We start from the raw sequence: 25,589 nt of genomic DNA on the forward strand, positions 1-25,589 counted from the left end.
CCTTTTCCCTGGCAAGTTGCTGTATGCAAGTGACGCCGGTATCATCCCATCCACAAGATCCAGAGAGAGAGTCAGGTTCAGCTGTAAAATGAGCAGAATAATAATCCAATAGAATGCCCTTTCAAAAACGAGACAGGGCTACGTTTTGAAGGATCAAGTAGGACTGTTTTAATGGTACATTCTCCTGGTTTATATCTAGTTACAAGCTGTTACAGGAACAATGAAACTCTCTGCCCCCTCCTCACACAGAGGGGGGCTTCAATACAGATACTTTTATATGATGACCTCCCCTTGAGCTAATCACTAATCAGTATCTAGCCATTTTGGCACCGCAAAGCTTGACAAGTTCTTCTGAACATAATTGATATGCTAATTCAATACACCTGACAGGAGACTGCTAACTTGTAGTACAATACACAAAAGAGAGTCAATTAACTGGAGAAGAGGACATTAGAATTTAGCAGTGAAAGAGTCACTCTACAATTAACCCTTTGAGCTCAGAATATAATGTGGCAAATCCAATTGTAACAAGTCATTCGGTCCTTTGTATGTCCCACTGCATGGTTATTCTAGATGTACAGGCAGAATACATAGTTCCGTTATACTGCTCCCCTTTTGTGGAACACTCCGGCAGACCCGGATTGATCCTTTTCGGGTCAACTTGGGGATGTCCGGAACTAGGAGGTCGGGATGGCGTCTGTTTGCCGGGATAAACCATCAGCATTGCCATTTGGCTTACCATGTCGGTAGCTGATGGTGAAGGTGAATAATGGAATTCAGTTCTGCAACAGTCACTTGCTTTGCTCTCTCAATGGCTCCCAAAACCTGTTGCTGATGCTCTTGGGACAGATAAGGCACCACCTGGATGCAAATCCCATTTAATCTTTTGACAATTTCCGCCTGTTTGTGAATTTCAATGTTCAAGCCACGGGACATCTCATAATACATGACATAGTGTCGTTGCATCTCTGATTTCTCACTGGCCAACTTGTCACATTCCCATTTTAGACTGTGATATTGTGCCAGATCTACAGTACATGTTGGGGAAGGTAGTCTTACCCGGGTCTCAGCAGCAAGCGCGTTGGTTCCAGCAACGCGGGTGGTCATGGGACAAGCAGCAGCAGGTGTAGGTAAATAAGCCGAAGTCAGAGGGCCAATGTCGTTGCCCAGCACAGCCTCGGCAGGTAGGTTGTCCATGATACCAACTGTGGTCTTTCCTGACCCGGCTCCCCAGTCTAAGTGAACCCGGGCGGTGGGTAAGCGAAATACAGCACCCCCTGCGACCCGGACGGCAACTGTGCGAGTGGACACGTTCTCTGGCTTTACCAGATGTTTTTGAATCAAAGTGATAGTAGTCCCGTTATCTCTTAGAACTTGTGCTACTTGTCCATTCACCCGTACCTCCTGACGGTGATGCTGACGGTTATCTGGAGAGGCAGCTTGTATTGGGTCTGCCTCATACAAAATTCCCAGACATTCCTCAGGGCCCACCTCGGTCTCTAGGCAGTGGGCCACAGAGGGACGTGATGGAGTGACCTCTGTGTTGGGTGTTGTGCGTCTCCAGTTGCTATTTGTAGCTCTCAAAGGGCAATAACGAGCAATATGTCCCGTGTTGCTGCAGTGATGGCACGTCACCCTAGACGAATCCCAGGGGTAGTTGTTAGGCCCCTGAGGCCGTGGTGGTCCTTGTGGGACTGGAAACCCGAAACTCTGGGCGCGGGGTGACGGTTGGAGTACGCGGTTCTACCTTATGAGCCAGCCGTGTAGTACCCTGGCTTACTTTCCTTGTTTCCGCGTACTCATCTGCTAGCCGAGCCGCCTCGTTTAAGTTAGCGGGACAGCAATCTCGTATCCAGTCTTGTATGTCTGCGGCCAGGTCTTGGAAGAAATGTTCCATTAGGAACAGCTGCAATACTTCCTCCCCAGTGTTGGCCTTGCACCCTTGGACCCAAAGGGATGCCACCCTTTGTAACCGGTTGGCCCATTCCATGTGGGAGTCCACAGCCTTCTTCTTGGACTCCCGGAAGCGATGCCGGTAGCTTTCTGGAGTTACGGTGTATCGGGTTAGCAGCGCCTTTTTAACTTGCTGATATTGTAAAATATCCTCTGGAGCAAGAGCTCGAAAGGCTTCATTGGCTTTGCCCAGCAATTTCCCAGACAAAATAGTGACCCATTGGTCTGGTGGTACCTGGTGTAGTGAGCACTGCCTCTCAAAATCAGCCAAATATCCATCTATTTCCTCCTCACTTTCTACAAAAGCTTTAAATGCAGTGAACGGTATTTTCTTTCCTGTAGCCGCGGGTGTGGGAGTAGGAACTGCATGTGTAATGGGCTGTCTAGCTCTTACCAGTTCCAGTTCTTGTCCCCTCTTGGTTTGTATCTCCTCCCTTGCTTCCCGGAACAGCTGGTTTATTAGTTCCATGGACGTTTCTGGATACAAGGATAATCTCCGCTGTACAATACCAGTAATTACATCTTCCTCACTGACAGGTGCAAGGGGCTCAGTTCCTTCCATGGATCCATCCATTTCGTCCAGCTCCAGCAGGTCAGGTATCAGCTCCCTCCGTGAACTGTTACTGGCACTCCTACCATGACTCTCCAATAGGTCTTTTAGTGTGGGTCTTTTCAGCCTGGCGTAGTGAGACTCCATTCAGAACTTGCTCTTTGGATAAAAGGACCATCCCGCTGCTGCCAACCAATGTAACGGCTACCCAAGTAGTGAGAGGGTATCAGCCGTTGGAGACGTCCTTTTCCCTGGAAAGTTGCTGTATGCAAGTGATGCCGGTATCATCCCATCCACGAGATCCAGAGAGAGAGTCAGGTTCAGCTGTAAAATGAGCAGAATAATAATCCAATAGAATGCCATTTCAAGAACGAGACGGGGCTACGTTTTGAAGGGTCAAGTAGGACTGTTTTAATGGTACATTCTCCTGGTTTATATCTAGTTACAAGCTGTTACAGGAACAATGAAACTCTCCGCCCCCTCCTCACACAGAGGGGGGCTTCAATACAGATACTTTTATATAATGACCTCCCCTTGAGCTAATCACTAATCAGTATCAAGCCATTTTGGCACCGCAAAGCTTGACAAGTTCTTCTGAACATAATTGATATGCTAATTCAATACACCTGACAGGAGACTGCTAACTTGTAGTACAATACACAAAAGAGAGTCAATTAGCTGGAGAAGAGGACATTAGAATTTAGCAGTGAAAGAGTCACTCTACAATTAACCCCAAATCCAATTGTAACAAGTCATTCGGTCCTTTGTATGTCCCACTGCATGGTTATTCTAGATGTACAGGCAGAATACATAGTTCCGTTACAAACTCCAAAACAAAATTTGAATATATTGCATCTTACCAGAGTTTAGATGTGGTGGCTGCATTCATTTTTTTTTTTTGGAGGGGGGGTTTTTCTTTGACCTCTAGCCGGTTGTTACAAACCCTTTACCAATGACATTTCATTCATTTATGTAAAACCTTTACCCCAAAAGGAAAAACAATTGTTGCTGTAGCTGCTTAAAAAGTGTTAGCTTGAGTTCAGCATTCATTTGTAAGTAAGGTCCATCTAAATCTGCTAGTCCTGGGGGGGGGGTGGTCTGCCAGCGCCAGAGATGGCTGCCTAGAGTTTGTCAGCCAGAGGAGAGAACCGGAGCGGCACAGGCCCAATCCCACGGACAATCCACGGCCATGGTCATTGTTCACTAGCTATGAGTAAGCATCACATGATGTGAAACATGTCAGCCACCTTTTTCCGGTTGTTCACTTAATTTTGCCTGTATCGCTATTTGGATTTCATGTGTACAATAAAGACATTGTTTAAGGAGTGCGGCAGTCCAGGATCTTCTTCTATCCAATGCACCTGTGCATAGCCAGCACCTTTTTGGTTTAGTGAGAAGGAAGTAAAGCCAAGGGATCAGCAGTTTTTAGAGCGGTATCATCTCTCACTGACTCCTAATCACCCAGACATCCCAGCCAGCAATGTCCCGCAAGAGGATGAATGATTACTGTCCCCAAAAAATTGACACCCTACTTCCTCAAACCAGCCCCTAAGGTCAGTCACAGCCAAAAGGGCACTGGTGCGGCTGCGCTACACGAGGCATGCACGGATCTCCCTGATAAGATCCAGGAGGACCATGACCCCCAAAAACTATCCTCATCCCAAAAACACAGATCAGAAGGAAACCCTCACACAGGCAGCCCAGCAAAATCCTGCATGCGGATGGATCCGCCGCCGCTGTCTGCACAAATTGAGGCTCGGGCTTTCAACCCCCTTCAATCCAACCAGGCCTTACACACATCCATGGCCTCATTCCCCACTACAGGGCAGCCGGTGATTGATACCACCCTAAAAGACATGCTGTTGTCCCTCCAATCCTCATTAATGACTGATGTTTCATCTTTATTCACCAACATATCCACTGACATGCATGTCCTTGATGAAAGAGTATCACACATTTAAAATAGCATGGAGGAATGTACCACAACTGTCAATGATCTAATCGACACATACGATAAAGTGAGAAAGGAACAAACCTGGGTAAGGGCCAAACTGGCTGATTTAGAAGATAGATCCAGAAGGAATAATATAAAACTGAGAAGGGTTCCTGAATCTATCCTGCCAACTGACCTTCCCAAATATGAAAAAGAGCTCATGCATACAATTCTTCCTGATGCCTCACCTAGAGATCTGATTGTAGATCGAATCCATAGGATTGCTAAACTATCTCACCTAGCAGCCCCCATCCCTAGAGATGTATTATTGAGAGTGCACTTCTTCCACAAACTCCTCACAACAGCCAGAACCAGCTCATTACTTCCTGCACCATATGATGGAATTCTACTTTTTCTGGATCTTTCAAAATATACCCTGCAATTGAGGAGACAACTCAACCCTGTCACCAAAGGCCTCCACAACCACACAATTCAATTTAAATGGCGCCACCCAGAAAACACTGCTCATAACAAGGAAAGGTAGGTCACATGTAATCAATACCCTCAAAAGCAGCATGCAACTACTTCACACTTGGGGAATCATTCATGAGCCCCCTCAGGAATCCAATCCACCACTGGAACAATGTGGATCTCACCCATCACGCCGCACCCAAGGGTGATACTGCACCTGACCAAAATCGAAGTAATGAGTTCTAATGGGCCTATATCTCTTAACAGTTGAACCTCTCCCCAACTATCGGCTTTTAGATTTATAAATCCATTCAACACTTGACTATTGTTCCCCCCCGTAGTGGTTTAGTTGAAATCCTACGGTAATTTCTCTACTCCACCCAAATCCAGTGTTCTACAAGTTCCAATTTTCTCCTGTTAACATATCTTTGTGTTAATAATCTTGTTATTTCACAGCTCTAGCTCTAAACTCCTTATGGGTCCCCACGTATCAACAAGGAACATCAGAGACTACAACTAACAACAACACCTGTCCTCTAGAACACGGACCTCATACTCTCACAACTAACTTTAAGTGCTTGTGACTTTAAGGGTCATTCTTACACCACCAATAATGTCCCTCAATGCCAACGGGCTTAACCACCCAGAAAAAAGACACTTACTTTGGAAAACAGCCCAAGACCTGAAATGTGACATCCTATGTGTACAAGAGATGCATTTTACATCTTTGACTGCCCCTGCATGTTTGAAAAAACACTTCCCTCATATTTAAATAGCCTCTTTCACCTAAAAAAAAAGGAGTACTCATAGCGGTGAAAAATGTGGTCACTTTCCATCTTAAACAACTCACTTTAGACCTAAAGGGTCTAAACATTATCCTAGTCTGTACTATCAACAAAGTGTATTACACACTCCCAAACATCTATGCCCCAAACGTCCACCAAATGCAGTTCTTCCACAAGCTTATACAAATTGTCAAACCAATGCAACAAGGACACTTAATTCTATGTGGAGACTTTAACCTCATTCCAGAAGTCCAACTATATTCTACCTCTGCAGCAAAGCGAAGGTAGTCCCCCCTGAAAAATGTCCTCTTCACACATGATCTATTCGATATCTGGCATTGCCATCATGGATCGGAGAGAGACTACACATACTTCTCCCCTCTTCATAAAACCTATTCAAGAATTGTCCTCTTTCATAACGACCATCAAAACCCTCCCTGCAGGTAAAGCATCGGGTCCTGATGGACTCACAGGAGAGTACTACAAACGATGTGCCCACCACTTAGCGCCACACCTAACAGCCCAATTTAATAATGCTGCCTTCTCTTCATTGTTTCCTCGTGAATCCCTGCAAGCATTTATCATAATACTACCAAAACCAGGGAAGTTTGTCCAATGTCTCATCTAAACTTAGACCTGAAAATGTACCCAAAAACAAATTGCCACATGATTACTCAACATTATGCCCACACTAATCCATAGAGATCAGTCTGGCTTCACCATTGGATGACAAGCGTCAAATGCCACCAGGAGACTGATAGACGTTATACACTATGGCGAGTCCAGCGTAATGCCTTCTGTACTCCTATCACTGGACGCAGAGAAGGCATTTGAGAGGACACATTGGTCAAACCTTCAGAAGGTCCTCTAAAAATATGGATTCAGTGGACATATCTTAAAAGCTCTACTAGCACTATACTCCACTCCCTCAGCCCAAGTTTTCTCAGCTGACATGTTATCCCAAACATTTTATATAACAAACAGCACTGGGCAAGGATGCCCGGTATCCCCACTAATTTTTAATTTGCTTATGGAACCCCTAGCGGAACGTATCAGACAAAACCCCAAGATATCATGATTTGACATAGCCCAAACATTCCACAAAATCAGTCTGTTTGCAGACGATGTTATTCTCATGCTCACTAGCCCAGCTTCTTCTCTGGCAGAGGTACAGAGAATCCTTCATTGGTTTAGTAGGGTATCCTACTACAAAATAAATGCAAGGTGAATGCAACAAAATCGTATACCCTAGATGTAGGTTTAGATGCCACAACCAGAAATTGACTCCAAGCCCAATACTCTTACACTCAGGCAGAAAATGACATAATCTATCTAGAAGTGCAATTACCAAAATCAACAAAAAACCTTTTCACAACTAACTTTAAACCATTTCATACCAAACTCCAGAAAGACATCCAACACCTTGCATAACACAAGTCTTGGTGAGGTAGACTGGAATCGTTCAAAATGATTCACCTATCTAAAATACTCTATTTAGAATCATCCCCATCCCTGTATCACCTATAAAAGAAAAGGCATGCTGGATATGCCAACTGCTTGTTGAAACATTTTGCCCAATTTGGAGCAACGTTTAGGCTTTTTGCTAAAGCACCCCTGAAAAACCCAAACAAAACCCTGGTTGAAACAGGCTGATGTATACAGTCAAATAAATATAGATCTAACGCAACTTATTTAATCAGCTTAAAAATGATGTTTCTATGTAACGTTTGTAATTATTTAGGCATAGGAAACTGTCCTTATTTTTTCCTTACATATGAAGACTCAGCTTGATGGCTTAAAGAAAGCTTGGTTTAAATTGGTGAAGTTTGAGTGCGAGTTACTTAATTAACAGGCAATTAGTAGAACAATGGCATCATGGTTAGAGTTGTCCCCGAGAACACTTACCTCCATGTGACTTAATAGTCTGTACCAAGCAATCAGCTTCCTCACTAATCTTATCTTCTATAGTTCTCTTTCCCATCCCATAATCCCGTAGTGTGGAAAGAGCAAATCTTCTCATCACCTTCCAGGTCTCTCCATTAGTAAAGACAAGGCCTAAGAATAAAACACAAGCACTTAAAGCTGTACTCCAGCCCTATCTTTAGACTTGCACAGTTGTACTGAAAATATTTAGGCATTATTCCTACCAGGTGCACTGATCAGTGGAAAGGCCCCGTTCACACCACACATGTGCAGTAAAAATGCAGCATTAGCAGAGTTAAATTACTGTAAATGATATTTTTTGCCATTTTGATAAAGATAAAGAAAAAGTAAATAGTGCAATGTGACAACACATTTCATCGGCCCTACCAATGCAAAACAGTCTGCTGCCTTAAGGGCTCTTTCCCACGGATGAAAAAGGGACATACATGGGTCCCTATGAGATTGCGGGTGTCAGCGGATAAACATCCGCTGACACCTGATCTCACCTGGTTCCGCAATCCTCCGATTCTGCAGACGGAGGAAACCTCTATACACAGTCCCTGTTCATCCGATCCCCCCATAGAGTAGAGTGGAGAAAAGACAGGGCGGTCCCTGCACAGTGTGCAGGGACCGCCCTGTCATCCGTCGGCTCAAGGTGGATCAGCGGAGCGATCCCCGCTGAGCAAGCGATGGTTCACGGGGCAGATCATCACTGATCTGTCCCGTGTGAAAGAGGCCTAACTATGATTTCATTCTACAGACTAAGACAAGGATGCCATTAAAGTTAATGTGCATGTAAAGGCAGGCAACCCAATACTTTTGAGTCAAAAGTTTTGACAATATAGTGTAGCAGCACAGAAACTGAGTGATGATGTTACTAGGTCTAAAATAAGCTATGAAATTAAAAGGGAAAGGTTTTATTTAAAAGGAATGTATATTCAGGGCTGCAAACTGTAATGCCCTGTACACACGATCGGTCAATTCGATGAGAACGGTCTGATGGATTTTTCCATCAGTTAACCGATGAAGCTGACTGATGGTCAGTCGTGCCTACACACCATCAGTTAAAAAACGATTGTGTCAGAATGCGGTGATGTAAAACACAACGACGTACTGAAAAATACGAAGTTCAATGCTTCCATGCATGTGTCGACTTGATTCGGAGCATGCGTGAATTTTTAACCGATGGACGTGCCTACAAACGATCTTTTTTTTTCTATCGTTTAGGTATCCATCGGTTAATTTTAAAACAAGTTTCAAATTTTTTAACCGATGGACAAATAACCTATGAAGCCCACACACGATCGGTTTGGTCTGATGAAAACGGTCCATCAGACCGTTCTCATCGAATTGACCGATCGTGTGTACGCGGCATTAGCGTTGATCATCAAGTTAACTTATTTACTTATACATATTTTTTAATGCTCATATATTTTAAGCAATATGTTTTCATGCTGAATTGAATAAACAAAAATTTACCATTTTCCCTTTGCATTTTACTAAGTATTGGTGCCCTAGGTCTGTCAGAAAACTCCTCAGCATGGTTGATTAAAGCATCTTTCACAGCGTCATATCCACAAAGGGCAACCATCTTCTGCATCCCCATTTGGATACCTATCACTGGACCGTATGTTTTGGACAACTGAAAACAAAATGAAATTAAGAGTTATGCCACGTACACACGATCGGACATTCCGACAACCAAACTGTATTGTTCGCTAAAACTTTTCTTGCATACACACAGTCACACAAATGTCGGAAATTCCGAACGTCAATAATGCGGTGACGTACAACACTACCACGAAAATGAAGTCCAATGATTCCGAGAATGCGTCTAATTGATTCCGAGGATGCGTAGGATTTCCGTGCATCGGAATTGTTTACAGACGATTGAAATTTCCGACAAGAACTTTTGTTGTCCGAAAAATTGAGAACCAGCTCTCAAACATTTGTTGTCGGAAATTCCGACAGCAAATGTCCGATGGAGCATACACACGATCGGAATATCCGACCAAAAGCTCACATCGAACATTTGTTGTCGGAAATTCCGACCGTGTTACGTGGCAATAGAGTGAAAAAGGAACAGTTTAACTTTAAAACTGGTCTGCAAATAACAGTATTCAAACTTATAAAAAGGTCTTCTGTTGAATGTTGAGATCATCAACTGTTGTTCTCCTAAATATGGATTTCTTTCTCAGATGAAGTTTTTGTTGGAGTTCCTGCATTGCCTCAGATGATATAGGACAATAAATATATTACCTCTATAAAGGTCTTATGAGGTTTCTTCATGTCGACACTGAGCATATTTCCAATAATTGGCCATGGTTTGGGTCCAGGTGGGAAATTCTTGTACTTGTCTTGTCTCTTGTTGTATACATAGGCCAAGAAGAGGATGACAACAACAGACAAAAGGATCGTCACTGGGTCAGTTGCGAACATCGTCTTGTAATATCTACTGAAGAGAAACACAGACATTGTGGGCAAAGGCAGAAATAATAAATTTGGTTATTTAAACCCTAGAAATTAACTTGACTTATTTGCTTCCTTTTGGTATTTTAAATATACAAGAAAAGGCATTTTATTATATCTATTTAATAAGCACAAAATACTTGTTGGTTTTGCCAGAAATCCAGTGCAAGTATGTCATTTGGATTCTGCAGTGTTATCTTGAACAATATGATCAGACTGGGACTGATGTGGTGGTAATCAGGTACACTGTTGATGGTGCGCACTGGTCTATTGACACTGGGACTGGTGTGGCGGTGATCAGGAACATCAGGAACAGTGTTGCTGGCATACACTGGTCTGGCCACACTGGGACAGGTGTGACAGACCTATACTGGTGTGATCTGACCACACTGAGAACTGGTCTTCCCGTTATTAGGATCACTGTTGCTGGCTTATGCTGGTCTGGTCAAACTGGAACTGGTGTGATGGTGATCAGGAACACTGTCATAGGCGTGCGCACAGGGTGTGCCAGGTGTGCCTGGGCACACCGTAATCACCCTATACTGCACAGATTCCCCCTGCTGCTTGGCTGCAGAGAAAGAGACTGGGGAATCTCTGTCCTCAGTCCCTTTCTCTGTCTCAAAAGTGAGACACCGGGGGTCTGTTTAGACCCCTGATATTTCACCAAATATTTAATTATTAATTGTAAAAAAATAAAAAAATAAAAATTGTAAAAGAGAAAAAATTAAAAAAATATTAAAAAATAAACTACTGACACCAATCTCTGCCCTACTGACATTGTCCACTGCTATACGGCACTGTCCATTGCTATATACAGTATATATATATATATATATATATATATATATATATATATATATATATATACACATGTGTTTGAGCTTTGGGGGGCACACCCTAATGCAATAGGCTGTGCACACCTATGAACACTGTCAATGGCGTACACTGGTCTGGTGACATTGAGACTGGTGTGGCAGTGATAGGAAACACTGTTGGTGGCTTACATATGTTTGGTGACACTTGGACTGGTGTGGCGGTGATCCAGGAACACTCTTGCTGACTGCACTGGTCTAGTGTAGAGGTGATCAGGAACACTGGTTCTGACTACACTGGTCTGGCAACATTGTGACTGGTACATTGGTGATTGGGGACACTGTGACAGTTGGGGTGGTAACTAGGGACACTGGGGTAGATTCAGGAACAATTTCCGCCGGTGTAGACTGAGATGCGCGGCGTAAATGCCAATTTGCGCCGGCGTATCTCCGCGCCGTATTCAGCAAACAATATTACGCCGTAACGTAGATTTTTTTTTTTCGTTTGGACCTTTCCACGCCGGTGCGGCGTGGGCGCCCATTTATGCTGGTCTGAACTAGCGCGGCCCTGGTTTTTCTATTTTAAATATGCAAATGAGGGAGTTGGTCCGATTCAGCAAATTACGAATTGCCGGCGCAGGCTACTCCCGGTGCGTGTAACTCTGGTTTGCAGCGGAAAGTTACCCTTTATAAAGCAGGGGTAACTTTACACCAAACTTGCAGAGGTCAGCTGGAGAGCAGCTAAAGCAGCAGCGTTACAAACGACCTGAGCAACAACACTTGCTGGACAACACATAGAGGCGGTCCCCATGTTGGGAGAGGCCCGCAATAATTACAGCCCTCTCCTCTGGGCTGAAATTGGTCATCCGCCCACCTGAGGATTCCTCATCAGCCATAACTGCCCCACCACAATGCAAACCACCTAGCTTAGAAAAAAAAAGCTTCAGTACATTTGCACCTGCAGGGCGGAAGTCTGGGCTGATTCATGGACTGGGCTTTGGTAGTGGGTCGGCGGAGCTCAGGGATCACGCAGGGGCGCAGTTCTGAGCATGTGCAGATTGGGGCATTTACCCCTGGATGTCACTGAGCATGTGCGGTCTAAGATGCGCCCCGGCGTGACCCCTGCGCCACGCTCCCCGCTTCATTAGCATAGGGAGCCACCCATTTTATTCTACCCCGCCTTACGCCGCGCTACGCCGCCTTACGCCGTGTAAAATCCGCCACGCCGGGGCAAGAGACAGGAAAAAAGTTTCCTGAATCACTAGCATGCCTCTCTGCGCTGCTCCGGCGCAGTGTAAAAAAGATGCACTGCGCCGGACCAAAGATCCGCTGATGTTCCTGAATCTGGCCCACTGTAACTGGTTGCATGTGTCTGGTGACATTGTACTGCTGTGGCAGTAATCAGAGACAATGGCTGGCTGCACTGACAATACAGTGTTTTCAGTGAAGCTAACCACTGTACCTGATCACTAGCCGCAGCAGTACATTGTCACTAGGGTTGCCACCTCATCCCTTTAAAACCAAACACATATTAATTACATTAGGTTCTTGACCGATTAAGGTGGTAATTAAACTCACTTGGTGCCTTATCTGCATTAAATTAGCCCCAGAACCTGTGTAATTAATATGTGTTTGGGTTTAAAGGGATGAGGTGGCAACCCTAATTGTCACCATAGGGACACTGAACTGCTCTGGTGACAGTGTGTTAAATACCAAAGGTCAAATAACCAATGGAAAACCAGCAGCCAACCAGCATCCGATTAGCGCGCTCAACCAATAGCTGAGAGCGCTGACCGGAATGTTCTGGTGGGGGGATCAATATACTAACATTGTATTGTTAGTACCGTGGTTCCAACCAGAGCTGTCAGTTTTTTTTTTCGTTCGACCCAGCTGGGCTTTAATCTAAAAGAGAAAACGGTATTAGTGTGAACAGGGCACATGTAAAACAATGGCTTACTGTGTTATCTTGCAGAGATCTGCATTTGCAGTGCAGAAAAGCGCAGGTCTGAATTGTGCCTTTTTTTTGAAAAGGTGAAAACTTAGTGGAGTTCCGCCGAAAAAGAAAAAAAATATTAAAAGTCAGCAGCTACAAATACAGCAGCTTCTGACTTTTAATATGTGGACACTTACCTGTCCTGGGCGCCCGCGATGTTGGCACCCGAAACAGCTCTCTCTCGGCTTTCGGATGCTGCCACTGCCATCTTCGGTAAGGGAATCAGGAAGTGAAGCCTTTAGGCTTCACTTCCTGGTTCCCTACTGCGCATGAGTGACTCGTGCTGTGCCATCCCACTGGTCCCTGCTGTCTTCTGGGACCTGTGTGTCTCCCAGAAGACAGCGGGGGGGGGGGGGGGCAGAGTAGGCGCCAGACGTGGCGTAGGTCACCGTCATCACCGCGGTGATCTATGCCTGAAAGTGAGAGAAAATACCTCTATTACACAGGTATCTGCTCCCTCCTCCCCCTGAAAGGTGCCAAATGTGACATCAGAGGGTGGGAGGATTCCGAAAAACGGAAGTTCCATTTTTGGGTGGAACTCCGCTTTAAGCAATGCAAAACTGTAAATAAATGCCTTAAAAATATCTTTATGTTAACTTTAATCTGCTTTTGTAAGCCATAGCAATATATACAGTATGTGCTGGGCTTTATGCTATGCTGCTACATACTATATATGCATACAACCAGGGTGATTTTATGTGCTGAAGGGGGGGGGGGGTAAATTACATGGGCCCAACACTATGACTAAACTGTCACCAACAGGGCCATAGGGCGGGCGCCCAATCAGTTAACCACTGTAAAGATCATTGAAAAATATCTCAGGTTTAATAGGTAATAAAACTATGCTGCAGTTATGACTGAAAGTCTGCTGTGTTACATATACATTTATTTTCAATTTTTTTATTCTGCCAGCGAATTCCAGAATTGCGGCATTACACAGAACATGTTTGCAGTGCCATTGCACCCCAAATGCAGTGCAATTTTGCTACAATTTTTGAGCGATAAATTGTGGTATGATCATGGCAAAAATCGCAAACTCTCCTGGCTCTGTGCCAAGATTTGGTACATGAGCTTCTTTTAGCGTTTTTAGAGCAGAGGGAGGCCCATTCAAATGCATAGTGCCGCTCCAAAAAGGCTAAAGTAAAAACAAAAAAAAAGCTAAAAAAACAAGTGGTTGCAGCAGCTTTCGCTGCAGATCATGCAGCAGTGGCAGCTGGTGCTCAAAATTTTAGAGGGGCGCAAACAATTAATTGCAGCCTCACTGTGCCCATCAATTGCCGCCACTGTGCCTATCAAATGCAGGCACTGTGCCATAAAATTGTGGCCACTATGCCATGCCATCAAACGCAGCCACTGTCCCATGCCATCAAACACAGTCACTGTGCCCATCAATTGTCGCCACTGTGCCATGCCATTAAACGCAGCCACTGTGCCATCAATTGTTGCCACTGTGCCCATCAATTGTTGCCACTGTGCCATGCCATCAGCTGTGGCCACTGTGCCATGCCATTGTCGCTACTGTGCCCATCAATTGTCGCCACTGTGCCATGCCAAATGCAGCCATTTTGCCATCAATTGTCGCCACTGTGCCATGCCAAATGCAGCCACTGTGCCATGCCATTGTTGCCACTGTGCCATGCCAAACGCAGCCACTGTTTCATCAATTGTCACCACTGTACCATGCCATTGTCGCCACTGTGCCCATCAATTGTTGCCACTGTGCCCATCAATTGTTGCCACTGTGCCATGCCAAACGCAGTCACTGTGCCATCAATTGTCACCACTATGCCATGTCAAACGCAGCCATTGTGCCATGCTATTGTCACCACTATGCCCATCAATTGTTGCCACTGTGCCCACCAATTGTCACCACTGTGCCATGCCATTGTCGCCACTGTGCCCATCAATCACTGTGCCCATCAATTGTCGCCACTGTGCCTTGCCATTGTCGCCACTGTGCCCAACAATTGCCAACAGTTTACCCCTAAAATGCCACCAGATTGCCCCCCCCCCCCGCCTGGCACTTACCTTTCTCGGTCAGCCATCTTTGGATCCTCCTTCACGATCCTTCGAAGTAGTCCCGCCATCGATGTCGCTTCAGCCAATCAGGTTACCGGTAACCAGAACCGGTGAACCTGATTGGCTGACATCGCGAAAAATGCTCTTGAGCCTACACACGACCGTTTTTCACGACCAATTTAAAAAATGCCATTTTTCTCATCATGAAAAACGGTCGTGTTTATGCGGCATCAGGCTCTAATCACGTGCTTCAAAAAAAAAAAACGCATGTTGATTTGGGGGGCCAGACACATGGAAAGGGTCGCCACTGAATTTGAGTTAATACAAAACACAATATAATATGCAATTATTTGGTAAAATATAAAAGACAATATTGTGTCAAGTCATGAGTCTTTATATGTCAAATATATCAAGATTCAAAATTGGAACCTGTGAAATGCGGTACCAAAAAAATGCCTCTACAGGTTTTTACTGTAAGGTTAATCATGAATGATGGCCCTAGAATCATTGATCTCACTCTGATATTCACAATGATATGCCTGCATGGTGCAATCATTGTTTACATACATGTGCGGAAACTAAATGCGCATTTCCATTTGTGCATTTTGGTGGGAGGGAGCTTTTAATGTTTTTTTTTTTAATTATTTTATGTATTTTATTAAAATACACTTTTTACACTTTTTGTCTATTTAAATGTATTGTTATCATGGGCAGATGACAGGTACTCTTTATTGAGACAACAAAGGTCTATTGGACCCTCTGTGTCTCTCTCCTGCCCTCCAACAAGCACAGACTAAACTTGATTATCAAGTTGCAGCCATAAACTTAACTTTACCCGCTTAAATACAGGACATTTTTTATATGTTCTATGGAGAGAAAATTGTCCCTGTCCCAATCCTGGGCTATTTCATGTGAGCACATGTTGAAAACAATGCAATAAAAAATGAACTCCAGTGAAAACAGCATGTTAAATGATCTGTACATTCAGAGATCTAAAGAAATAATCAGTGAAAAAATTATCAGAATGATATACAATTTTTTGGAAGCAACTTACTGTATCTTTCTGCTGAAGATATTCCGTAATCGGGTTTTGCGTCTCCTGCTTTCCTGCAGTGACTCGTATACCTTTACTGTCAGGGGAAATATTTGAACCTTGTACAGACAATGGCCTTGCAAACATTCAACCGTTCCTCCACCCACAGTATATAATGTATGTAAACTAACTGCTCTGGAGTTGTGTGGGTTTCATTTAAAGATATTCTGTAATCACAGGTAGGTAAAAAAGTAATAAATACCTTTCTTTGTTTCTGTTATACAATTTTGTAAATAAGGATGTTATCTCCTTCACTGATGGGCACTGATGAGGCTGCACTGACGGGCACTGATGAGGTGGCACTGATGATGGGCACTAATATGCAACACTGATGGGCACTGATAGGTGGCACTGATTGGTGGCACTGATATGCAGCACTGATGGGCACTCATAGGTGGCACTGATGGGCGCTAATAGATGGCAATGATTGGCAGCAGGCATTACTGATGGGCACTGATTAGCATTATTTATGGGCACTAAATGCATTATTTATGGGAACTGATTTGCATCCCTGATGATCATGGATGGGCATACAGTACCTGGTGGTCATGGGTGGGCATCCCTAGTGGTCCTGGGTGGGCATCCTCAGGGGGCTGCACTGATAATCAATCAGCACAGACCCCCCTTGTCAGGAGAGCAGCCAATCAGCTCTTCTCTACTCGCATCTGTCAGACACAATAGAGGAAAAGCCGAAACACGGCTTTTCCTCTTTACACGGGGACCAGCTGTGATTGGAACACAGCTGATCATGGGGTAAAGAGCCTCTGTCAGATGCTCTTTACCTAGATCGGAGTAGCGGTGTGTCAGACTGACACACCGCACCACCGATCACTGAGCTGCGCACCCCTGTGGGCGGGCGCTAGCTTGTTATCCTGCTGGACGTCACATGACGTCCAGTCAGGATTACTGAACCACTTCCCAACTGTCATTCTGTCATAGGCCAGGCAAGAAGTGGTTAAACAATGGTTTTTCGCAGAGCAGCCCTGATACTCTTTTAGGGATCAATTGCAGTCCCAAGGAACCCATGGACTTGTACGTGGCTGGGACGAGGTGGCTGCAGATCATGTTGTCCTCAGTGACCCAGAGGACTCCGCACCGAATGCCTCAGCAAACCTACGTTGTATGGCCTCCCTGATCCTGCAAAGCCTGTGGAAGGATCCTCGTATTCGTGCTATCAAGGAGAGGGATCATTACTGGCTGGCAACCCTCCTTGATCCACGTTACAAGAGTAAGGTTGCGGACCTTATCTTGCCGGCACAGAGGGAGCAGAAGATGAAACATCTTCGGGAGGCCTTGCAGAAAGGTCTGTGCAACGCGTTCACAGAGACTGGGAGGTTACAAAATCCTGGTCCTGGACAACATGTTGCTGAGGCTTCGGTCAGTCATGGTAGGATTCAGTTGATATAAAGGTACAAATCGTATAGGGATTAATTGATAGAAGAAAAACAGATAAAACATCAATCCAAGCATCGACTGTTATATATATGAATTGCCCGCTCACCTCCAACAATGACCAGGTCAAGCAAGGCTCATCAGATAGTCAGATAAGGAATCCTGATGGATCTGTAAAGGCATCCAGGTTCCAGGCAAAGATGAAGAACTATGTCAAAAACTTGGCATCAAAACATCTTGGGTAATTCCATATATAGAGGAAACAGCTGGCTCCAAGGAAACAAAAACAGCCATAGTGCAATATTGCCAAATGAAAAGTAAATTTATTTAGTAAAGTAAATTAAGGGTAAAAAGCAATGGGAGTAGTAAAACACTCGCTTCCTCACCGTACTTCCGTAAAACACCACCTTCCTCATGAAGTCACGTGACCAGTGACGCAATGCATAGGGGGGAGTCTTGTGATGCCAGTTCCAGCGGTGAGAAGGCGAGTGTGTCACTACTCCCATTGCTTTGTGTTATAGGCTGGGCCCAGCACTGTCCAGTTATGGACAGCTATGACTAAGCATCTATCCATGATGTGAAACATGTTAGCCTTTTGTCCCCTGTATCCACTTCGTACTACTGTATTGATTGCAGTGTTGCATGAATTTTTGGATGTCATACAGTTTTGAAATTTAACCTTTGTTTATTTTGTTTCAATAAATATCAGAGTGCGGCAGTCCAGGATCATTTCTTTTTTCCACTGTCCAGTTATCTTATCTGCTCCCCTGCTGACTTTACTTTATGCATCTAAATACTGCACCCGTGCACATCCTTGCATCTAACTATTGACACCTGGCACCTCTTAGCACCTGGCTGCTGCAACTGGGTCTGTTTCTTCTAAATTTCATATGCAAATTTTTGAAGGGCCCCAAGGGCAGAAGATCCAACACAAAGACTTACTCAAACCACTCTAACCTGGGGCAGATTTGTGTCCTAAACCTTTGTTTGAGAGCTCTCAAGTAGCATAGTTGTCTACATTGTTACTCTTATTTAGTCACTTGGGGTGATTTATTTCGAAGGGGGGTACTGTTTATGCCCTTGGGGGTCAAGTATATGCTGGAGACTAAAGTTTCTATAAGTGGACCTGTGAAGTTAATTGTTAAGTCATTATTGTGTTAATATTGATTGATGTTCACGTGCCAATATACTCTCAATATACTACTGGTGGTGTAAGTGAGGGTGAGGCCTCACATATGGCTGGACCAGAACAGAGTACCCAAAGCACAATAATCTGGCAAACAGAAAGTGCAAAGGCATGGCTAAAATAAGAGGTTTATGGGAGGAGCAAAGGGTTCAAATTTCAAGAGAAACAATGTGCAAGGAAGGACCAAGAAATTGTCCAGGGAGCTGTAGAACATCCAGGTCCGCTTAGCAAGAAGAGACATCACCAGACACAGCAGAAAATGCAGGATTAGACCCAGGTCCCTACAGGTATGAAGCCTGAAAAGAGACAACAAATATCTCTATGCTCCCACATTTATAATATGTACTCCCTAAAATTACTGTATATGTTAAAATTATGGAGATCAATTTTACCAGCTCCAACAAATTTCAGTGTTTACACATTTACTTTTCTTTAGGAAAGAACTGGGTTGTAAGCAGGGGCTAGTACAACTTTTAGTAAGGTCCCTCCCTTGGTTGGAGCCAGTGGGTTGAGTATTGTACCCCTAGATAATCTGGTATGGGAGGAGTCTCAGGGAGAGGAGTAATGAGAATAGGTTTCCCCTGATACACGCCATGTAAGTCTGTAGCCTAAGTGGGCGATCGTCATTTGGGGTTGGCCGTTGAAACCCTGTGGGAAAATCCACTTGTGGAGGACCTGCATTGAGAAAGAGTTGGCCTACATTGGGAGAGTTGGCCACACATTCTGAGTTCATGTATTTATATCTGATGTTCAGCTGTGTACTGCACAAGGAGTTATGGAGTTGGAGAAAGCTACCGTTGTATAACCATTAAAAGGCTATTGTATGGATATATTTTTTTATTACGGTGGTGGGCCTCAGGCCAGAAGAATGTCAGTTGATAAGGTAGTTAAGTTTATTCCTATACAGGTGTGTGCATACCTTAATTAATCTCTGAGCATAAAAGAGATGGGAGGAGCCCTTGGCTGGTTTGGAAGAGCTGATGGCAAATCAGGGATGTATTCAAGGTTATCCACAAAAAACATACTCACCTACCCAGCAATCCAACACTGCATTACATCGATTCCTGCACCATCATCTTCTTCTCCAGGAACAAGCTCATGCAGCTGTGAGGCGGGAATGCCTTGGCTGCTTAAGATTGACCAAGAACAGTGACAGCTGCCTGGCAAGATCGCTCAGGTGGGTTTAACCTAGGATCCTAACCTGTCTGGGCTCATCTCTTATCATTGGGAGCCAGCTGTATCTTCCAGATTCCTTTCACGTCAAATACCTGTTTAATTCTGCCGTCTCCTTTTCCTTCCACCACATCCATTTCTACACCATCATCTTCTTCAGGAGCAAGATCATGCAGCTGCGAGGCAGGAATGCCTTGGCTGCTTATGATCCACCAAGAATAGTGACAGCTGCCTGACAGAATTGCTCAGGCGGGTTTGAACTAGGATACTAACCTGTCTGGGCTCATCCCTTGTAATTGGGAGCCAGCTGTATCTTCCAGGTACCTTTCATGTCAAATACCTGGTTAATCCTTCCAGTCTCCGTTTTCCTTGATGTCAACTAACCACATTAAGCACAGAGACAGATTTGTGCTTCCATGGTCACTTTGCGTCCAAATATTTGCTTTACGGGAGGGGCGTGGCTAGCCGCGGTCGGAGATGGCTGCTTGATAGAGAAGCTCCGCACCATCGGAACTCCCAGCGGCACATAGCATCAGACCGGGCTCGTTCTGACACCCGTGGACCGATCCCAACACCGGAGGAGACCTGTCAGCAATGACGAGGAAAAGGAAGGAGGATCGGAAGCCTCACAAACTGACGGAATTCTTTCCGTTCAGTCACCAGGGAGGTAGGCAAGATGGCGCCCGCATGTCCTCAACCCCTGCATGCTCGTTCCGCTCTGTCCCTCATCCCACCAACACGCAGAGCAGGCCCAGCGGGTCCCCGGAGAGCACCCACTCATGCCCTGATACCCCACAGTCGGCCAGCCCGGCCAAATCCAGGTTCAGGCTGGAAGAACCACATCAGGGCCTAGACCTAGAAACGGGGGCAGACTCGGGTGATGACACGAGGGAACTCCCTGACAGGATAGAAACATTCCCAACCTCCAACCAGCCCATTATGGACACAGTTTTAAAGGACATGCTCCTCTCGCTCCGCAGCACTATCCAGGCAGACATGATGTCCTGCATGAAAAACATCCGTGCTGACATACAAGAGGTGGAGACGAGAGTTGAGCATATAGAGACCAAAATGGGCGAATACGCCACAACAATTAATGATCTGGTGGATGCTCAGGAGCAGGGGGAGGACGAGATGGAGGGCCTCAAAGCAAAACTCGCTGATTTAGAAGACCGCAATAGGAGAAACAACCTAAAAATAAGAGGGGTGCCTGAATCAGTGTCACAAGGAGAGCTCAAAAAATTTGCCTCCACCTTGTTCTTGGCGCTAATCCCAGAACTCACTGCCATTGACATTACCATTGACAGGATTCACCGCCTCCCAAAACCATCCTACCTCCCTGACAATGTGCCCAGAGACATTATTCTGAGAATGCACTTTTTCCATGTCAAAGATCAACTGATGACAACCATGCGCAACAAGGATCAAGTGCCATCTCAGTACCAGCATTTGCAATTTTATGCTGACCTATCACAATACACCTTGGCAAAAAGGAGAGGGTTGGTGACCATAACGAAAGCATTGCGGAACCACCAGATCCCTTATAAATGGGGATTTCCAACAAAGATCACCGTTACAAAGGAAGGCAAAAACCATGTGATGACCTCACTAGACAATGGTCTAGCATTGCTGAGGGAATGGCAAATCCTCCCGGAGACGGAAACTACTGACAGCAACCGGGGACATCCACGGGCAGTAAGTCAAGACTGGAAGAAAGTTACAGCTAAGAACTCTAAAACACATGCCTAAGTCTGATCCATAGGTTCACTTGTTTTGCCCTTCAATTTCCGATGAGGGGCTTACTCTCTAAACCGCAAACTTTCCCCCAATTATGTCTGTGCAGCTATACGCTGCATCATGCGGAACTGTTTCTGTTTTTTATTTTTTGGGGCGCGCGCAGACCCAAACGGTCGCCGCCCTCGCACGGTTACTTAGCATTGCCCTGCTATTTAGGCAGGTGAATTCTCTGTTTGTTTTCTTTTTTGAAGTTTTCTATTTCTTTTTTTTTTGCTATGACTCTCTTTATCCATCGAAGGCCATCCTGAAGAACCTTAAAGACACTTTGAGATCCTCTGTGCCGAAGCTCCACTCATCTAATCAGTGCCTGCCAACAGCTGAGGACCGAAGCGCCACATCGACGGTATACGGGACCCTCGCAACCCATGATGCCCTGCCAGGTTTCGTGAGTACTCCAGCTGCGCTGGCTTTGTCCCCCCACATCTTCTACAGCCCACCTACACTAGGAACTAAATCTACCTCTGATGACTATGCTATGCTCCCTGATGGAGCCTCCTATATCACTGGCTCTGCTCCGGCACTATGGGGGTAACATGTTTATCTGTCAATACCAGGGGTTTAAACCACCCTGCTAAACGTAGGTCACTTTGGGCGGAAGCACTACAACACAAAAGTGACGTTTTATGTGCACAGGAGACACATTTTTGCGCCTCGGCGCAACCCAATTGCTCTCATAAGAACTTTCCTTACATTTTTACGGCCAGTGCCAATTCCAAAACGAGGGGAGTTCTTACAGCTATCAGAGATACAGTATCATTTCAGCTGCATAAAGAGGTGAAAGATGCTAACGGCAGGTATTTGATTCTAGTCTGCGACATTAACTCTGTTACTTACACGTTAGTGAATGTGTACACACCGAATTCCCACCAAACACGTTTTCTGAATAAGTTGATGAAAAAAATTGAGCACGTCAGACAAGGTGCTCTGATTTGTTGTGGTGACTTTAATCTCGCTCCTGAAAGATCAATGGACACGACCTCAGGGCTCCCCAATAGAGGCCCCTCACTTCAACAATTTATTCTCCAGCATAACATGTATGATGTGTGGCGCTGCCAGCACGCAGAGGAGAAGGACTTCACCTTTTTCTCGACCTCACACGGATCCTACTCCAGGATAGATCTTTTTCTAGTGGACTTTGGTACCCTACATAGGTCTACCGACACAAGTATAAATACTATAACCTGGTCAGACCACGCTTCCATATCCCTAACGCTGTCTGACGCTCTATCAGTTGGGGCATCTCCAATATGGAGAGCTAATGCATCATTGTTGCAATTGACGAAACCAAGGACAGATCTGGAATCATATCTAAAGGAATTTTTTGAACTTAATGTGAATTCTGTGTCTGATGGTTTTACAGTGTGGAACGCCCATAAGGCGTATATGAGAGGCATGTTTATCAAGATAGGGGCGGGTGTAAAGAAGCGGAGGCAACAAAAGGTCCTAGATCTGACCAGGGAAATTGAAGCCCTTGAAAGGCAAAACAAGTTGGCCCCTACCCATCTCCTATCAGGGAAATTGACCAAGCAAATATTTGCTTTACAAGATGTCATGCCTATGCATGATGAACCTGTCTCAGTTGACCTGCCCCATCTCCAGCTCAACTCTAATATGCTCCCTGCATAAGTACAGTGCCTTGAAAAATATTTATACCCCTTGATATTTTCCACATGTTGTCATGTTACAACCAAAAACATAAATGTATTTTATTGGGATTTTATGTGATAGACCAACACAAAGTGGCACATAATTGTGGAAAGAAAATGATTTTCAATTTATTTTACAAATAAATATGTGAAAAGTGTGACATTCATTTGCATTCAGACCCCTTTACTCTGATACCCCTAACACAAATCTAGTAGAAGCAATTGCCTTCAGAAGTCACCTAGTTAGTAAATAGAGTCCACCTGTGTGCAATTTAATCTCAGTATAAATACAACTGTTCTGTGAAACCCTCAGAGGTTTGTTAGAGAACCTTAGTGAACAAACAGCATCATGAAGGCCAAGGAACACACATCAGACAGGTCATGGATAAAGTTGTGGAGAAGTTTAAAGCAGGGTTAGGTTTAAAAAAAATATCCCAAGCTTTGAACAGCTCACGGAGCACTGTTCAATCCATCCATGAATGAGTATGGCACACATGCAAACCTACCAAGACATGGCTGTCCACCTAAACTGACAGGCCAGGCAAAGAGAGCATTAATCAGAGAAGCAGTCAAGAGGCACATGGTAACTTTGGAGGAGCTGCAGAGATCCACAGGACAACTATTAGTCGTGCACTTCACAAATATGGCCTTTATGGAAGAGTGTCAAGAAGAAAACCATTGTTGAAAGAAAGCCATAAGAAGTCCAGTTTGCAGTTTGCAAGAAGCCATGTGGGGGACACAGAAAACACGTGGAAGAAGGTGCTCTGGTCAGATGAGGCCAAAAATTAACATTTTGGCCTAAAAGCAAAATGCTATGTGTGGCGGAAAACTAACACTGCACATCACCTTGAACACACAATCCCCACCGTGAAACATGGTGGTGGCAGCATCATGTTGTGCGGATGCTTTTCTTCAACATGGACAGGGAAGTTGGTCAGAGTTGATGAGAAGATGGATGGAGCCAAATACAGGACAATCTTAGAAGAAAACCTGTTAGAATCTCCAAAAGACTTGAGACTGGGGCTAAACATACAGCCAACTCTACAATGGAATGGTTTAGGTCAAAGCATATTCATTGTTTGGATTGGTCCAGTCAAAGCCCAGACCTAAATCCAAATGAGAATCTGTGGCAAGACTTGAAAATTGCTGTTCACAGACGCTCTCCTTCCAATCTGACAGAGCTTGACCTATTTTACAAAGAAGAATGGGCAAAATGTCACTCTCTAGATGTGCAAAGCTGGTAGAGACATCCCCAAAAAGACTTGCATCTGTAATTGCAGTGAAAGGTGGTTCTGCAAAGTATTGACTCAGGGGGGCTGAATACAAATGTATGCCACACTTTTCACATATTTATTTGTAAAGAATTTTGAAAAAAACTTTTACAATTTTCCCTCCACTTCACAATTATGTGCCACTTTGTGTTGATCTATCACATAAAATACATTTACGCTTTTTGGTTGTAACATAACAAAATGTGAAAAATTTCAAGGGTTATGAATACTTTTTCAAGGCACTGTATTACTTAATTTATATGTAAACACACAACTGTTATGCATGATCTAACATGTTCAGCAATAGCACACCTTAAGCATGAGCTAATGTGTTTAGAAATAGCATACCTTAAGCATGAGCTATTTTGTTGAAACAGTTTGAATAGGCTTTTTGTAATGATTAGTATGAGATTGTTTTATGTTGTTCCATGGATTGTCCTACCATTATGAACCTTTTCCTTAACTAGTTATACATTAATCTGAACAGTTATGATTTTTGCTTTGCTATTTTGCTTAATAGGAACAGTACGTGCAGCATGCTTTTACAACCTCAAAGCAGTTTGAAGACATTACACAACATGCACCTTTAATTTGAAGAGGTTAAAGACATGTCAACCACTTCAGCCCTGAGCCTATCTTTCAAACTTGTTGTTTACAAGTTAATATTTATACTAAAATGCAATAAAAACATTTTTGCTTTAAGAGCTATGGGCAGAAGTGAAGTTTTGACGTCACTTCCGCCCTGCATTAGTATAGAGCTGGGTGGGGGCCATCTTCCCCTCACTCAGCTCCATACCTAACAGGAGACAGGGCACGATCGCATCTGCCGCCATCGACAGCTCTTGTAAGCGGCAGAGGGCACAGTATAAATGTTATCTAGCGGCAAATCCGCTGCTGAGACAATTTTTGTCTTGAATCGGACCACCCGCTGAAGATGAGGATACCGAGATTATGGTAGCTAGCTGCTGCCATAACAACAATACTCCTCTTCAAAGTACCAACGTATAACAAAGGTGGATGGCCCGTAAGTGGTTAATAGAGGATGGAAGTCTAGCGTAACCCCCTCCTGTACTAAAATATTCCCATGATCTCCAATATAGAAACATACAGGGAGGCTTGCCAA

General features: G+C 44.4%; 1 protein-coding gene across 2 annotated transcripts in view; it reads right to left on the minus strand.

Annotated features, from left to right (window-relative positions):
- LOC120936154 (cytochrome P450 2K4-like) overlaps positions 1 to 16,070 on the minus strand; it is a 32,539-nt gene extending 16,469 nt beyond the window's left edge. The window contains exons 1-4 of one of the 2 annotated variants that reach the window (XM_040348303.1): positions 15,963 to 16,070; positions 9,875 to 10,070; positions 9,095 to 9,257; positions 7,598 to 7,747 (exon numbers count right to left, since the gene is read on the minus strand). In XM_040348303.1, the coding sequence (XP_040204237.1) occupies positions 7,598 to 7,747; positions 9,095 to 9,257; positions 9,875 to 10,054 (493 nt within the window). In that variant the 5' untranslated portion in view covers positions 10,055 to 10,070; positions 15,963 to 16,070. The remainder of the gene's footprint in view (positions 1 to 7,597; positions 7,748 to 9,094; positions 9,258 to 9,874; positions 10,071 to 15,962) is intronic. The other variant, XM_040348304.1, reaches the window with a different exon arrangement.
- Between the last annotated feature and the right edge of the window lie 9,519 nt (positions 16,071 to 25,589).

This window comes from Rana temporaria, chromosome 4 (assembly GCF_905171775.1).
Source record: "Rana temporaria chromosome 4, aRanTem1.1, whole genome shotgun sequence".
Taxonomy (NCBI): domain Eukaryota; kingdom Metazoa; phylum Chordata; class Amphibia; order Anura; family Ranidae; genus Rana; species Rana temporaria.